Source organism: Pipistrellus kuhlii, unplaced genomic scaffold, assembly GCF_014108245.1.
Source record: "Pipistrellus kuhlii isolate mPipKuh1 unplaced genomic scaffold, mPipKuh1.p scaffold_m20_p_6, whole genome shotgun sequence".
Taxonomy (NCBI): domain Eukaryota; kingdom Metazoa; phylum Chordata; class Mammalia; order Chiroptera; family Vespertilionidae; genus Pipistrellus; species Pipistrellus kuhlii.
The window spans coordinates 57089872-57106384 of record NW_023425562.1 but is presented as its reverse complement, the minus strand read 5'-3'; the positions used below and the strand labels follow the sequence as shown (position 1 = coordinate 57106384).

The following is a 16513-nucleotide window of genomic DNA, read 5'->3' as shown; positions in this document are numbered from 1 at the left end:
AAATTTAAATAAAATTAAGAATAGCCCTTGCTGGTTTGGTTCAGTTTAATTCCAGTCAAGGGCACATGCCCGGGTTTTGGGCTCGATCCCCAGTAGGGGGTGTGCAGGAGGCAGCTGATCAATGATTCCCTCATCATTGATGTTTCTATCTCTCTTTCCCTCTCCCTTCCTCTCTGAAATCTATTTGAAAAATGTTTAAAAAAATTAAGAATAAAAGGCTATCTATAAAGCCAAACTTGATTCTTAATGGTGAAATGTTAAGAGTTTGCCTCCCATCATTAGGAATAAACAAAGATGTTCACGAGCACTACTTTTACTCCACATATAGTGGAGGTTCCAGTGTATTTAGCAAGAAAATGTGGCAATGAAAATAAAGGCTAGAAATGAAGAAATAAAACTGTGCTGCAATAATTATATTATCTATTTAAGAAAATTCAAAATAATCTGTGGGTAGTATTACTATAACGTTTCTTGATACAAGGTTATTGTACAAAAATCAATTATATCTCTATATGCCTACCACAAACAGAAATTGAGATTAAGAAAATGATATAGCCGAAGGCGGTTTGGCTCAGTGGATAGAGCATCGGTCTGCGGACTGAAAGGTCCCAGGTTCGATTCCGGTCAAGGGCATGTACCTTGGTTGCGGGCACATCCTCGGCAGGGGGTGTGCAAGAGGCAGCTGGTCGATGTTTCTCTCTCATCGACGTTTCTAGCTCTCTATCCCACTCCCTCTCTGTTAAAAATCAATAAAATATATTTTTTAAAAAAGGAAATGATATATTTACAATAACATAAAAATTCAAATACTGAGGAATAAATGAAAGATGTGTAAGATTTCCATACAGAGACTTATAAAATCCTATTAAGAAAGCTTTTAAAAATTCTAAATATCCATAGATTGAAATACTGAATATATCAAAGGTGTCAATTCTCCATTAGTTGATTAACAAACTTAATGCATTCTCAAAGAAAATTCAGCAAGTTTTTTAAAAATAGGAGTTAATAAGCAGATTATAAAATTTATATGTAAATACTAAGGACCAAGTATAACCAAATAATCATGAAGAACTAAGTTGGATGACTTGCTGTATTGAATATCAAAACTTACTAATTTGACCAGCTGGTGTAGCTCAGTGTTGGGCATTGATCCACGAACCTGGTTCAATTCCAGGTCAGGGCATATACCCGGGTTTGTAGGCTCAATCCCCAGTAGGGTGCATGCAGAAGGCAGCTGATTGATGTTTCTCTTTCATCGATGTTTCTATCTCTCTATCCCTCTCTTTCCTCTCTCTCTAAAAAATCATTAAGAACATACTAATTTTAAAAAACTTACTAATTTAACATTTATAATAAAAAAGCATAATATGCTAGTCAGACCGGACGTCCTTCCAGACAACCTTCCAGGCGAAGCTGGGGCTGCAGCCATGAGATCAAGGAAGCCACTGTGTTACCAAGACCGGTTTGGCTCAATTGATAGAGCGTAGGCTTGGGGACTGAAGGGTCCCGGGTTCAATTCTGGTCAAGGGCATGTACCTTGGTTGCGGGCATATCCCCAGTAGGGGGTGTGCAAGAGGCAGCTGATCGATGACTCTCTCATCGATGTTTCTAACTTTCTATCTCTCTCCCTTCCTCTCTGTACAAAATCAATAAAATATATTAAAAAAAAGAAAAAAAAGAAAGGAAGCCACTGTGGCTGTGAGGGAGGGATGCAGGCAGCTACTGGGCTGCAAAGGCCTACTCTTTCACAGATTTTGTGCACTGGGCCTCTAGTCTATAATAATAAAAGCATAATATACTAATTAGACCAGGCATCCTTCCTTCCAGACAAAGCTGCAGCAGGCGGGGGTGGTGGGTAGGGGAGGGGCAAGGCCCTTGCATGAATTTCAGGCATCGGACCTCCAGTAATTCTAATAGTGTGGTATTGGCATAAAGATAGAAAAAAAAATCAATGGGTCAAAATAGGGAATCCAGAACAGGATATGGCAGTACAGTGAGGAAAAGATGGTCATTTCAATAAATGGTGCTGAGCTAACTGGTTATTCATACAAAAAAATATGAAACTGATTGCTGTCTTATAGTATACACAACAATAAAAATATCTTCTTGATTTTGGGATATATAAAGATTTTTTTTAAAAAGAATAAATGGCACTAACCTTAAAGAAAACATTGGTAAGCTAGACAACATTCAATTAACAAGTTCTAGACATCAAACATCCCATGAGAGTGAAGAGGAGAGTTTGAAAGAAGTGATAGGAGGACCTGTGTCCACAGAAGTGATCAGTGCCCTACACCCATCAGGACCCTCATGGTGGGGTCTTCTTGTGAACAACAGACTTCAAGCTGGTGCCTTCACGGAGGTGGCTCATTCCCTTCTATCATCCAATGACTGAGGTGGTAGTAGAGGAAGATTCAGGATATACAAGGGTATGGATGGGGAGAATGTAAGGGGACACCCTAGGCTCAGGAGCTAAAAGCCTCAGAGTATCACCAATTATGAAAAGTCTCCTCTAGGGGAGAAAGACACCGTGATCTGTAAACTTTTTCCTATTTGGAGAAGTTATCCTAAGGAAGAGGAAAGAAATTTGGGGGTCCATTTGAACCACCTTAAACATGTTCACTGATTGCTTCATTGTGTGTGGTGGTGAAATGTTTTGTAGACTATCTTCAAGGGCATGAAACTTTGTTTTAGTCTTCACATTGAGATCCACAGTCCACCTGAAAATTTGGCGTATGATGTGAGGTAGAGGTCAAGTTTAATTTTTTCACTTTAATATCCAATTGATCCAATGCCATTGATTAAAAAACCATCCTTTCCCCACTGCATGGCAGTTTCCATTTTTCTGGGAGACTTCTGTTTTTGGAAGAGGCTAAGGGGCCCACCAATATGGGTAGCATGGGGAGAAGGATGTTTTGCAGAATGGTCAGCAGTGGGGCTGGTCTCAACTGCTACCTGGCTTCCCTTGAATCACTGAGTCCAGTCCCAAGTGGATCCTGTCTGAGCAAAAATGCAGCTTCAGAGGCTGTCTGATCCCCAGGTAGGATGCAGAACACATCAGCCTAGTTTTGCTGGGAAATATATGGGAAGAAAGCAGAGGATTTCTGGGAGATGTTGTCTCTCTGAAGATTGAGTAACCAGCTGTCTTATCTTTATCCTGATTGGGGAAAAAGCCAGTGAGTGGGCTGATGCTGGGAAGGGTCTCTTTGTCACCCAGCATCTAGAAACAACCTGGGCAGTTTCTGTCATGTGGTCTCAGGAGAATTGGGACTTGGAGATAAAGGAACATTTACGCCCACTCCGAACGTATCTCAAGTACAAAAACCAGCTTCCTTTTCCACAGGTTGACTGCCAGGGACTATCTCCTCGGTAGATACACTTTGGTGTCCCACCCACATCTCCTCATCTTTCTCTCTTCAGTGCACACCTGTCTGACTCCATCTGTCAGCACCTGCATTTTTTTGCCTGAGGATTTTCTCTAGCTTTCGGGACCTGTTTTACCACCCCGAGGCTGACTGGAAGTGCCAGCAAGGTAATGCTCCCCTTTCTCCCAGAAGCCCTCAACCACTGACGGATGGAAGTTGGTGTATAAATGCTCCAGTTCCCTTACTCCTCGGGTGGAAAAACTCCGAGGTGTGTTTTACATTGTCTACCCCAGTGCTCCAGCAGGAAGCTTGTCTCAGACTCTGCTTCTAGGGGAACCCAAACTAAGACACATGAAAAAGGCAATTATATTAGTCACCTTGGACTACCATAACAAAAAGCCATAGACGAGGTGGCCGAAACAATAGAAATTTATTTCCTCATTGTTCTGGAAACTACAAGTACCAGCGATCAAGGTGCCAGCTGATTTGGTTCCTGGCGAGGACTCTCTTCCTGGCTTGTGGATGGTCACCTTCTCACCGTGTCCTCACAGAGTGAAGAGGGAGCTCTGGGACCTCTTCTTGCGACGACACCAGTTCTATCAGATTAGGGCATGACTCTCATTACCTTACTTAACCTTAATCACCTCCTGAAAGGCTCTATCTCTAAACAGAGTCATATGGGGGAAAGGGTTAGGGCTTGAATGTATGAATTTGAAGAGGACACAATTCAGTCCATCAAACTAATAGCAAACATAATCGATCAGCTCTGCCTACTCTGGACCAGGGAATGAGCAGTGCCGACTCAAATGGTTGAGAGAATTTTGAAGACAGATATCACACCTCATTCCTGTCAACCGTGGCATCTGACCCATCTCAGGAACCAGAATATGACCACTGTCCAGCTACCATCTGCATCCAGTCCAGTGGGCTGCAGTGGAGAGCCCCAGGCAGTAGGAACTGCTCAGAATCTGAATGGAGCAGGGTGTGGGGTGGCAGGGCTCTGCAACACAGGCTGGGAACAAGAACTGAGAGGGCAAGCACTACAAACGGGAGGATGACCAGAAGGCTACCTGTTATGGTCCCAGATGTTGGCCAGGAACACTAGAGAAGGAAGCGGCAGGACCAGCCCATCTGCCTTGGCAAGTGTCTTTGCCCAGAGGGCTGCAAGGCACACGGGTTGGGGAAGAACAGGATTTCCACAGGTGAGAGCCAAAGAGTGCTGCCAGGCTGGACACTGGGATCCCTGGACAATGGATCAAAAAAGTGGTTCCCATTTTTTTTTGACCCATGGGACCGAGATCTAGGGCACATGTCTCAGGGGAACAACCGGGATTCATCCTGGAGAGGGGGTAAATGAGTCCAGAAATCTTTCCTCTCCTTCCTCTAAAACTCTGAGACAGGAGAGGCAGAAAGTGGCTAGGCCTGGGGTCAGACTTGCTCAGATAGCAACTTTGGGAGCCAAAAGCTACCCCACCCAGCCCAAGTGAGGCCCTGCAGCCTCTAGTCAGGAAGGATCTTACTTACAGCTAGGTAATGTTTAATTTGCTCTATTCTGGTTCCTAGCAACCCCTACCCAGGGGGGTACAATCCCTCCTTTGGTCCTGGCCAGTCAGCTAGGGGACGGAGTCCTCAGTGGCCAGAATGTGCTCCCAGCCAAAGATCTCAGGGCTCAGCCCATGTCCTGGGTCCTCAAGCCTGTACGCCCTCTCCCCACACCCCCACACAGTACCTAAAGGAGACCTGGGAAGGGAATAGCTGCTCAGTGGAACTCTGGGGCTGTTGAAAAGCCCAACCTGCAGGAAGGCTGCCCAGGGTCACATTTTGGACGGGCTTCACGAGAAGCCTAGAAACGCAGACCCGCGCCAAGAAAGCAGGCAGGAGAGGCCGGGTGGCCACCTGCATCTGTGTTTATTGTTCTCTTTTCTCCAACCCCAACAGAGCAGAGTGTGAGTCCAGGGCAGCTGGGCCCATTCCAAGGTTCTATGGGACCAGCAGAGTCATGTGTGTTGGGGGGGCCAGAGTCCATGGGACATATATTGGGAAGAAGACCCATAATTCAGGGGGCCTAGCACCCCCTCTTCTGCACTGCCATGCCTGAAGCCCCCACTGGGATTCATGATGTGGCAAGCGTGAGAGTGCAGGCTGCGATGGGAGGGGGGCAGCCACGGGGTCAGGCGGCCATCGGAAGCTCCATGGGAGCCTGGGCAGGCCTTCTGAGGCTGCTGGACCTCTCCCAGGCCCTAGAGAGAAGTGGGGCTCTGGGACAGTGAGATGGGCCAGACACAAATGGGATCGTCCCAGGCCACCTCTCCCTGAGCTATTCTCTTTCCCGCAGTCCACTTCCTGTGCTCCTGTCACCTGATGCTTCAGGTCTGCACAGAGTCCATCTCTTCCGCAAGAACCGGTCCAGAGTGTGAAGTCCTACATCCCGCACCTCCTGGGATGCTTTCCTGCCAAAAGCATCAGCACAGTGCTGGGGCTCCGACCAGCCCCAAGAAAGGGAGGTGAAGGAAGCCTGTGGAGGGCCGTGAGCATGGGGAGGAAGTCCTCTCCCCTCTCATGCCCATGGGTTGAGGTCTGCCCACAGCCCTGGCCCTGCATCTGTCTGTGCTGCCATCCAGGGCATGGGCGTGAATCCTGGTGGGACCTCCAGTCCGGGCCAGCAGGGGCCAGACCTGCAGACCTGGTGGGAGATGGAGAGAAGGTCTTGAATGAAGGCTGGCTGCAGGGGACAGGAAGCCACTTCCTGATGCTTGTTCAGTCTGGGCCACTGTGTGGGCTGCGTGGCCCTGACAGCTGTCTAGCTGGGCCCCGGAGAGGAAGACCTGGACCCCAACTCCCCGTCCTGCCTAAGGTCTTTTGGAGACAGAGCCCATCGAAGGCTGGGAAAGGACAGGCCAGAGACTTACCGCATTAGGAATACGCCAGGCCCTGAAGCCCCCGGGCTGGAGAATGGAACTTCTCAGAATCCTCAAAAGGCTGGTCTGTAGTAACCAAGGGGAGGGGCTATGAGCCATGTGTAGCCTGGGGATCTTATCTGCCTGCCTCTCTGGGCTGGGGACAGTACACAGGGCATATAACTTGTCCTGAGCACAGCGCTATCAAGAGCCTTGGAGGTAGTCAGCCAACCCTAGCGCTGGTCTGGAACCAGCACTGCAGAGAGCTAGGTGAGGTGTGCCAGAGGGCCTGGCTCAAGGTGAGGCAGCAGAGGGCCGGGTACCAGGACAGAAAAGAGGCCAGCCTCGGGGAGCACCGATGCTCAATGCAGCGGCAGCAGCAGCATGGCTTCCTCCCCCATCTCCATGACATTCATCACTCCCATCACCCTGCCCCTGCCTAACCCCCTCCCATGGTTGGTATCTGTGGCCCTCTGTCCTCCCCACCCCTCACATTTTAAACTCTCTTGGGTTAAAAAAAACAAAGCAAAAAGAGGGATTATCCTTTCAAATCACCCTAGAGCATTGTCTAGCAGGCCCATCCTAACTGTCATCTTCTAGGGGATGTGACTTCTTTTGACTTGCTATACACTATCAGGCTGTTAAACTGGATGTTGAGTCGGAGGAGTGATAAATGAAGTGGCAAATGACAACCATTTCACAACTGGGATGTGGAGGGATGATGTGGTCTCAATTTCTTATCTGTAAAATGGGGAGAGGAAGCTGGGCTGAACTTTGTCCAAGGCCAGTCCCCTTCCATCAGCAAGTGACCCATCCCTCACAGTGGTGTGTGCTACCCTCCAGTGGACGCACAGGTAAAAAGCATGCAGTCCACGTGGGGTTCCTCCGGCTGAGTATTAGGTCTCTGCCCTGGGTTCAGCTGGATGGGGGTGGGGCCTTGGGATGGTTTTCAGACCTTCTCCAACTGGAATGTGAGTCCCCTTTCCCTTGGTCAAGTGGCCAGTGGATAGCATCCAGAGTGGTGACCATACCAAGCTATGAGGACAGGAAAGAGGGGGTCCCCTTGGACTCCTACCAAGCTCCTTGCTCTGTACCCTACGGGGAGAACTGGTCAACTGGCATGAGGCTCTGGTGAGAGGTGGGGGGCATGGGCCCCTTGAGCCCAGCTGCTCCACCGGGCCACAGTGGGGCAGAGAGAACCCCTCGCTCACCTGGAGGCCCGTCTCCGTGGGCTCTGGGGCAGGCCTGGGTTGGGGAGCTTGGTGGGCGCAGCACGGGGGCAAAGGCGCTCCTCTGTTTGACAGCGGAGATCATGTTGACAGGCGAGAAGGAGAAGACGCTGGTGGTGGGGGCAGCCGCCGAGAGGGACATGGAGGAGGCAGCAGCCAGCGGGGGGCTAGAGGGCATGACTCCGGGGCGGGGCGGGGAGGAGCAGGTGCAGCAGGGAAGGCAGTGGGAGACACAACAGGGAGACAGCACCATAGTGAGTAGCATGGGCTGCTGACCCCAGGCCCAGACCTCACTGGGGGCTGGGAGGGTTCTGGGGGGACCCGCTGAGGGCAGGGTCTGGAGGCAGGCTGGGACCCTCTGAGGTCCTGGGCCAACACCCGCCTTTTGCGGGGCTCTGGAGACCCTTTCTCGCGGCTTGGAGGTGACAGAGTCAGACTAGGTAAAAACAAAAGCAAAACCAGAATATCCAACAGAATCAAATACTGGGAGGTGGCCTCAAAGAGAGAGATGAGCAAGAGATAGAACAGCACAGGATTCCCGCTGAAAACCACTGAAAGTCTGGAAAACTGAAAAATATTTACGGGCCCTAGAGTACCAAAGTCCTCACTCAGAGACAAAGATCGGGGTTCATAGCGGAGCTGGGACAAGTGGTCAGGGATAAAGTTTGGGGGTAGATGAAGGCTCCTGTTACAAGGCATCTCTCTCCAGGACCAGAGCTCACACAACTTCCTCCGCAAGTGCGCTCCCCTTATCAATCACCTCTCCCGCTGGGCATTCTGTTCTCTCTCAGTTCAGTGTAGGTCCTCTGCACACGAGGAGTGGAGGGGGGCCTGGGTAAGCACTACAATATTATGAGATGGGACTGGCACTCGGGCGAGTCCAGGGTGTCCCCAGCTGATGCTGGAAGTGGGAAATAAGCAGCTCTAGAATGCTTGATCCTCTGGCTGAATGGGGAGATCTCAGGTGGCCTGGCTTCTGACCCCTGGGTCAGGGAGTGCCTCCACTGCTGATGGCAGTGTTATAGTGGAGGAGGGACGTGGGTGCTCCAAATCCGAGGGGCACCCAGAGAGAGGTCTGAGAGAGCTCTCCCAGAACTGAAGGGACGTACAGCGGTGGAGCCTGGCCCAAGCAAATAAATGGCCTGGAGAGACAGAGGCTACAGGAAGGATACCAGAGAGCCATTGCCTGTGTGGATGCTGGAATATGGGGCTTAGGGTTCCAGAAGTTGAGTCTGGGAAGGGAATAGAGTGCCAGACTCAAACCCACAGCCAGAAAGAGCAGTACCCAGGGTGCAGCCACTGGCTAAGAAGGCTAGGCAGGTGGCCAGAGACTCTGATCCTCAGCGACAGCAAACATAAGATGGGGGACAGATGAGGAAACCACAGGAAAAGCCACGACCAGCTTCTCACGCAGCCTTCCTCATTCCTCTGGCTCAGCAATGTCCACTTGGACTCGAGGTATAATCTCACTTACAATGGATAGGGAGGGGCTTTGCAGCACACAGTAGGTGCTTTATTATTATCAGCTTAATAGCTACGCTATAACAACTTGGTGTTGGAAAGAGGGACTTGAGGGCAGTGCCTAAATGTCCTGCTGCCCATCCACCTGCCTTTGAAATGCCCCACCCCAAGAAGCCAGACAGAGAATGATTAGTGCCCAGTGACACATTCAGACCTGAGAACAACCCTAGGCAGGGGGTGACAATGATCCCATTTTACAGCAAAGTAACTGACGTTCAAAGTACATAACGCGCTGAATGTCAGACAGCTCCTGATTTGGACACTCAGAGGTTGAATCCAGCTGTCTGACCACAGAGAATCCGCCCGCTCTGCATGACCCCATCGCAGGGAGCCGCGGCTCCCGGGCCTCTCAGACCCAGGCTCCAGGGGAGTGTGGGGCCAGGTGGAAGCCTCCCTTTTCTTGATCCCTGAGTTCCCTCAGGCTTCCGGCAGGGGGCGCCATCCTCCTCCCGAAGTTAGTGTAAGAAGGAAAAGCTGGCGGACCGCCAGGTTCAGAGGGACGCTCCCCAGTTAAACGCCCGTTTCAGGAGAATGGGAAGGCTAGAAGCGATGAAGTCAGCAAAGAGAGCTAACGGTGAAAGAACTGTCCCGGCCCCAGGGCCCGGGATATGTGTGTGTGTGTGTGTGTGTGTGTGTGTGTGTGTGTGTGTGTGTGTGAGAGAGAGAGAGAGAGAGAGAGAGAGAGAGAGAGAGAGAGAGAGAGAGAGAGAGAGAGAGAGAGAGAGAGAGAGAGAGAGTGTCGCACGTCGAGGGCTGGCTTGGCTCCCAGTGGCCAAGCCAGTGCCGATGCTCCAGGGACAGGGATGCTCGGGAAGGTGCCGGCAGCCTTTCCCCGCCATGGGCTGGGAGGCGCGGGGCTGAGCCCCACGCTGCTCCCGGGAGCCCCGGTCCCCCCTCCGCGGGCAGGGGACACTCACTGGTGAAGGGCGAGGTGGCTGTGGAGCCGTTGAGGAAGCTCGGGGAGCCGGGCACGCCGAGGCCGGCCACTCCCGGCGCCCCGTAGCCGCCGAGGCCGGCTCCGAGGCCGCTGCAGTAGCTGCTCTGCTGCGAGCTGGGGCTGGGCGCGAACCCGCGGGGGGACGCGCTGCTGCAGCTGCGCGCATAGCCTGCGGGAGAGAGCCCGACGGTCAGGGGCGCAGCGCCGCCGGGGAGAGGAGGGGAAGGGAGGGGAGGGGAGGGGAGGGGAGGACAGGAGAGGATAGGGGAGTGGAGGGGAGGGGAGAATAGAGGAGGGGAGGGAGGGTCGCCCGCGCTGGGGACGCGGGACGCACCCGGCTCCGGGCCCGGCGTGGCTTCCCCGACGGCGATGGCCAGCGGGCTGCTGAAGGCGTTGATGCCCACGACGGCGGGGTGCGGGTGGCTGGGGGCCAGCGGCCCGAGGGGCGCGGGCGCTCGCGGGGCGCTGTACAGGGCCTCGGCCACGTCGGCCGCGCGCTTCAGGAGCAGCTCCTGCGGAGACAGAGCGGGCGCCGGGCAGCCCGGGGCGGGCGGGGCGCACACAGCCGCGGGGCGGCGCGGGGCGGCGCGGGGCGGCGCGGGGCGGCGCGGGGCGGCGCGGGGCGGCGCGGGGCGGCGCGGGGCGGCGCGGGGCGGCGCGGGGCGGCGCGCCTACCTGGTTACTGCTGGGCACCCCATACAGCGCCTCCGCCAGGTCGGCCGCCCGCTTCAGCAGCACCTCCTGGGGGCAGGGGAGGAGACAGCGGGCCAAGGAGCAGTCCTGGGGGCGACGGAGGGGCCGGGAGCCCCCGCCTGCCCCCTTCGCCACAGGACACCCTCCTCCCCGCCCCGACTCGCCCCTCCGCCACAGGACACCTCATCCCGCCTGCCGCGCCCCCGCAGTACCTTGGGCAGCCTCTCGGGGTCTCCGGGGTGTCTGGGGATGACTTTCTGGAGCCTCTGGAACCCGTAGTCAATGGTGGGTTCATTCAGGGCTGGGGAGAGCGACAGCGACTGGAGGACGCCCCCTGCCGGCGCCCGGCGTGGGGCCCAGCGGCAACCAGCCCAGAAGCCTCGCCCGCTGGCCCTGCCACCCAGCCCAGCCCCAACCTCTCGGGTTGGTGATCTTGGATGTTTTTGGAGTTCCTTTCTTATTACAAAAATGTTCACTGTATATGTATATTAGCTTCTGCAGGACTGGAGGGAAAGTTTTTTTTAAATTTTATATATATCATCTGCATTTGGTCTTATCAGGTGTAAATTATTTGCCATAAAAAACCCCCCACCCCCCACAACAATCTCCATTTATGACAGCTCAGGTGCACTCTCAGCAGCACCTCACCCCAACCTAACGCCCCAGCGGAAGCCTTACCTACCTCCACCTTCCACGTCAGATTTAGAGAATTTCCCTTCGTTTACCCCGAAGTGTAGAACACTCACTCTGGGTGATTGCACTTGCATTCCTTCTCCCTTCTCCCTGGATGACTTTCCTTCCACATCTATCTTCCCCTCTCCACCCCACCCTCCCCACATACACACACCACTCTGCAGGAGGAACCCCTGGCTGACACCCCCTTCACGTGAACCTCCACAGTGGAGCACGTGCTCACTGCTCAGCTCCCCGGCCAGGCTGGAACTCCCTGGCAGTAAGCAGGGTCACTCCAGTGAATAGCTGTTGGATGATAGCGTGGGGGGGTGGAGAAGTGCGTGGCTTGGGCTTAGGTGGGGATTTCTGGCCAGTGGCCAAATAGGGCTGGTATGGAGGATTCTACCCCTCATCTTCAGTGAGTGGCTTTCACTCAGGTCGTGTGTGTGTGTGTGTGTGTGTGTGTGTGTGTGTACACGCATGCAGAGTGAGGCTTGGAGGAACCAAGAGACCCAGGGAGGATGCAGAGGGACAGGTGCCTATTGGGGCACCTTTAAAATAAACATGCCCGTGGAGATGTTACTGTAGACCCTGAGGAGTGGGATGCTCTGGACACCATGGGGAGAAGGCCGAGGAGCGCTGGGCCTCAGCTCCTGGGGGGGACTGAGGAGCCAGAGGCCAGGGGGGGAGAGAGAAGCGCAAGGGAAGCAGGTAGCTCGAGGTGGGAGGCGTGCACAGCGAGGAGAGCGGCCGCTAGGGGGCGCTGCCACAAGGAGATTTGATTAACCCAGAGGTGGGGGCTCCAGATGGATACCAAGGACCGGGCTCCTTGCCGGGGACCCTAGGCCTCCCCTCTCCCACCTGACTCCTTACCTACCTGTGTAGACAAAGCGGCCGGGGGCCCCCTTGCAAAACTGCTTGGACTTGTAGGACAGGGTCACCTCCACCACCCCGGGGATGTGCCGCGGGGGCGTCTGCACCCGGATGGCGTGCGGCGTGATGAGCTGCCAGGGGACAGAGCAGGCCTGCGAGTGAGGCCCCCGGAGAGGAAGGCCCAGCCCCGAGCCCGGGGGGAGTCTGCCGCGGGGGGCTCACCTCACTCCACACGAGCACGTTCCCGAACACGACCTGCAACCCGTCGAAGAAGTTGTCGCCGATGACAATGACGGTGGCGCCGCCCGTGGTCCAGCCCTCCCCCGGGCTGATGGCCTTTATGCAGGGGGTGGCCGCTGGGGGGCGGGAGAGGAGCCAGGTCAGGGGCTGGCCCCAGGGTGGGGCGGGGGGCCGGCTGGGCCTGAGGGCAGCGGGCGCGAACCGGGGGTCCTGACCTTCGGAGGGGTCCAGGCGGCGCGCCCTGCGGCCGTGCTTGGAGTTGTTGTGCACAAACATGTTGTCAGACACGGCCAGCACGTGCCCGTCCACGCTCACGGTCGTGGACACCACCACCTGCGGGGAGAGCCGCGGCCGGCCTGGCTGGAGCTCTGGGGAGCAGGGAGGCCCCCTGGAGGAAACGTGTGGGGCACCAGCAACTTGAGGCAGGTGGGCGGCTGGGTGCTGGAATTCAGGGTCACTGACATGGGGAACAGCCTCAGCCCCTCAGGGTTGGTGGGAGGGAAGCCAGCTGGGTCAGCGACATTCTCAGAAGCCCAATCTCTGACTGCCCAGGGAAACTGACCCCCGGAGCTGGAAAAGTCAAGGGCTCTTGGGGGGTAAACTGTCCCCCTGGGTGGAGTGGCTAGGGTTTTTGCAGACACACAGCAGCCCAGGCTCTGTTCTTGGGGCTCCGAGGCAGGAATGGGTCTTAGGCAAGTGAAGTGAGAGTTCTGACCAGGGGGTCAGCATCAGCTTGAGAACCTTCAGCAGGAGCCCCCACCCTGGGAGGAAATTGGGGCTGCCTTTTCCCCCCTCTTTTCCGGGGACGGGTGTGCAGGTTGGGGATGTGCTAAGGGCAGCTGCTCGCTGCTTCACGCTATGCAAATGAGCTGGGTCGTTAATCATGTAAAAATGTCACAATTAGCATCTCCTTAAGTGGGGCTCTAATGAAGCCTCCCCTGGCAGCCGGCATAAGTTGAGATGGAGCCACCCCACCCCCAGCAGGCAGCAGACCCTGGGCTGGGCTGGGCAGGGCAGCGATCTGCCCTGGAGGCCTTTCCCCAGGCGGCAGGGGTGCCCCTAACTCCTGCTGTCAGGACAGGGCAGGTCTGCAGGGTGAGCCCGCTCCCAGACCCACCTGGAAGCGACGCATGTCTCGGGGATTCCCTGCGTTCTTCAGGCAGTTCTGGTTGCATTTGAGGAAGAACTTGAGGAAGAACCTGAAACAATATGGGGGTGGGCTCCAGGGTCTGGGGGTTCTGGAAACAGATGAAGAGCCAACTGCTCCCTGCTAGCCCCTCCCAGCAGAGTGACTGCATTCTGTGTGCTCACACGCAGACACACCCAATATTCCTATCACAAGCGACACACACACAGGATGCCTGATATCCACGCAGTAGACCCATCCCAACAACTATTTCATACACACAAGACTCCCACAAGTGTAGGAATCACACAGTCCCTATTTGTCCTGCAAAGTGTATTCTTAAAGAATATGTCCATTATGCATACTATATATACCTATTACTCATGATTATACCCACCACACAATGTATACATATGCAGCAGGTACTCACACTTACTGTAAACGTATCCCACTCCATGTATATGTCATAGTATATGCCTATCACACATATAGTGCGTCCATATCTCATAGCATGTCCCTCCCCAAAGTGTAAGCATCACCCACACAGTGGTACTTGTCATAAAAGTATATCCATCCTGTACACTGTAGATGCCTTATGTACTGTTACTCACAAAACATAGCTATCACAAAGTGTATACTCACCACACTCAGGGTATATCCTTCATATAAGCCTATTCAATACGTACTCCACACACAGTCTGTACTTATCACATACATATGGTACACTAATCACATACAGAGTCTCTCCATTACGCAGTGTGTGACCATCCTACATAGTATATGCACAGAAAGAATATGACAGTATATGCATTAACATACCATTTTATGTTACATATGATCACCCTAAGTACAGCCACTGCAAGTACTGTGTAGTCATCGAATACTATAGTAAGCAGATCTCCCAACAAATCCCCCTCACGCACAGCAGATCAGCTCACACACAGACCCCTGTAAAACACTGAGGTGTGGACATGTCATGTGACCCCAAATACTGCACACCCATCATGCATACACTCCACCCACCTCTACAAAATACCCTGTGGGACAGACAGCCTTTATATCCCCATAAGGTCGTCACCACTGTGTAGACGACCATATATGCCATATATAATCCAACAGGTCCTCCCCAAGTGCAGCAACTCAAATGCTCCCAAATAATACATCTGCACAGTGTAGACACTCCATTTATATCACATTATATGCCACCGCAAAGACTCCCTACCCTTGTAAGACACCCCATGATATAGAACACTGGTTGGCAAACCGGGGCTTGCCAGCCACATGCGGCTCTTTGGCCCCTTGAGTGTGGCTCTTCCACAAAATACCATGTGCGGGCACGCACATACAGCGCTATTGAAACTTCATGGCCCATGAGCAGAAGTCGGTTTTCGGCTCTCAAAAGAAATTTCAATCATTGTACTGTTGATATTTGGCTCTGTTGACGAATGAGCTTGCCGACCGCTGGTATAGACACTTCTTTGCTTAGTCGTGCCCCACCTTTGTGCCAGAGTGTTGACACCTTAATCACGCACAGTGTAGACCAGTCTATTTAAATTCTGGGTTAATATACTCAGTCCTTTATAAGGTGCTAAACTGAGGAGGGCAAAATAGCGGGATAGGACATAGTCCCTGTCCTGAGGGGATTAATGCTAACCCTGGAATGTCACTGATATTCAACTTCAGAGAGGACACTACTTCCCTTACATGCTCACATGTGCCCATTGCATGTAAACCCACTCCCAAACCTACAGAATCCAGAGGAAGGGTCCCTGGATGGGGTTTGGAGAGCCAGGCTCTGGCCCAGGCAGGCTCATTGTGTGGTCTGGAGTAAATCCACTTCCCCCATAAACCAGGAGAGGAGTAACTGATGGCTGCTGAGTTCTGCCTCTGGGACATCCTTTATTTCCTACCTCCCCAGTGCCTCAGGCTGTTGTTTCCTGGCTCCCCCTGAGGCCTCTTCCACAGCCCTTGCTCACAGGTCTTCCCACCCTTTCCCTTTCCAGTACAGGATGCTTTTGTCCTTTGGGTCCACACCAATTCCCACTTCCTGTCTGGCCTTTGGAGACCACGCCTCCCTGAGAGCCCCAGGGCCCTTCTGGCACCTCCACTTGTGCAGACCCGCCCCAGGACATCTCAGTTTTGAGCCTGGTTGGCATTACTTGCAGAGCGGTGTTGAGCAAAAAGCAGCCACACAAGGCCTGAGCCCTCCTTGGGGTATGAGAGTCGGTTCCCTTTTCCCCCCTCTGAGCCTGAAGTTCAGAACTGCACACAGTAGCCCTGGCCAGTGTGGCTCAGCAGATTGTTGTTGGCCTGCAGACAGAAGGGTCCCAGGTTCGATTCCAGTCAAGGACACATAGCTGGTTGTAGGCTCCTTCCCGGCCCAGGCAGTGGTCATACAGAAGGCAACCAATCGATGTTCTTCTCTCACATCAATCTCTCTCTCTGTCTTTCCCTCTCTCTTCCACTCTCTCTAAAAGCAATGGGAAAATCCTCAGGTGAGGAAAAAAACCCCACACAACTGCACACAGTTGATGCCATCAATGATGGAGCTGCTGAAATCTCACCCACTGCCAGCTGGTAGGCCATGGGCTGCTCCCACCCAGCCGGAGGCCCAGCCAATGCTCACGTTCTCCAGAGAGCCTGCTGCTGCAGAGCACATGCCCGCCCCTGCCAGCCTCGGAGCTGTTAGAAAAGTTATCCAGAGTTGGCAAATAAGGCAAAAAGAGGCCTGTGAGCCCTTTCAAACACATTCTGTAACAGTGGTTTTCAAGTTGGCACCCACACCACCTTTGCCGCATCACCTGGGAACTTGCTAGAAATGCAGATCAGACACACTGACTCAGAACCTCTTGGGGGTGGGGCCTAGATATCTGAGTGTTCATAGGCCTCAGGTGATTCTTTTTTCTTTTTAATATATTTTTATTGATTTCAGAGAGGAAGGAAGGGGAGAGAGAGAGAGA

General features: G+C 53.5%; 1 protein-coding gene across 6 annotated transcripts in view; it reads right to left on the bottom strand.

The window, feature by feature from the left end:
- Nucleotides 1-2752: 2752 nt before the first annotated feature.
- EBF4 (EBF family member 4) overlaps nucleotides 2753-16513 on the bottom strand; it is a 53424-nt gene continuing 39663 nt past the window's right edge. For 2 of the 6 annotated variants that reach the window (XM_036418993.2, XM_036418992.2), the window contains 11 exons: nucleotides 13545-13626; nucleotides 12643-12760; nucleotides 12410-12543; nucleotides 12192-12318; nucleotides 10855-10943; nucleotides 10625-10690; nucleotides 10284-10461; nucleotides 9930-10118; nucleotides 7474-7671; nucleotides 6275-6349; nucleotides 2753-6048 (listed from right to left, as the gene is read on the bottom strand). In XM_036418993.2, the coding sequence (XP_036274886.1) occupies nucleotides 6279-6349; nucleotides 7474-7671; nucleotides 9930-10118; nucleotides 10284-10461; nucleotides 10625-10690; nucleotides 10855-10943; nucleotides 12192-12318; nucleotides 12410-12543; nucleotides 12643-12760; nucleotides 13545-13626 (1252 nt within the window). In that variant the 3' untranslated portion in view covers nucleotides 2753-6048; nucleotides 6275-6278. The other 4 variants (XM_036418991.2, XM_036418990.2, XR_006740287.1 and 1 more) reach the window with 3 other exon arrangements.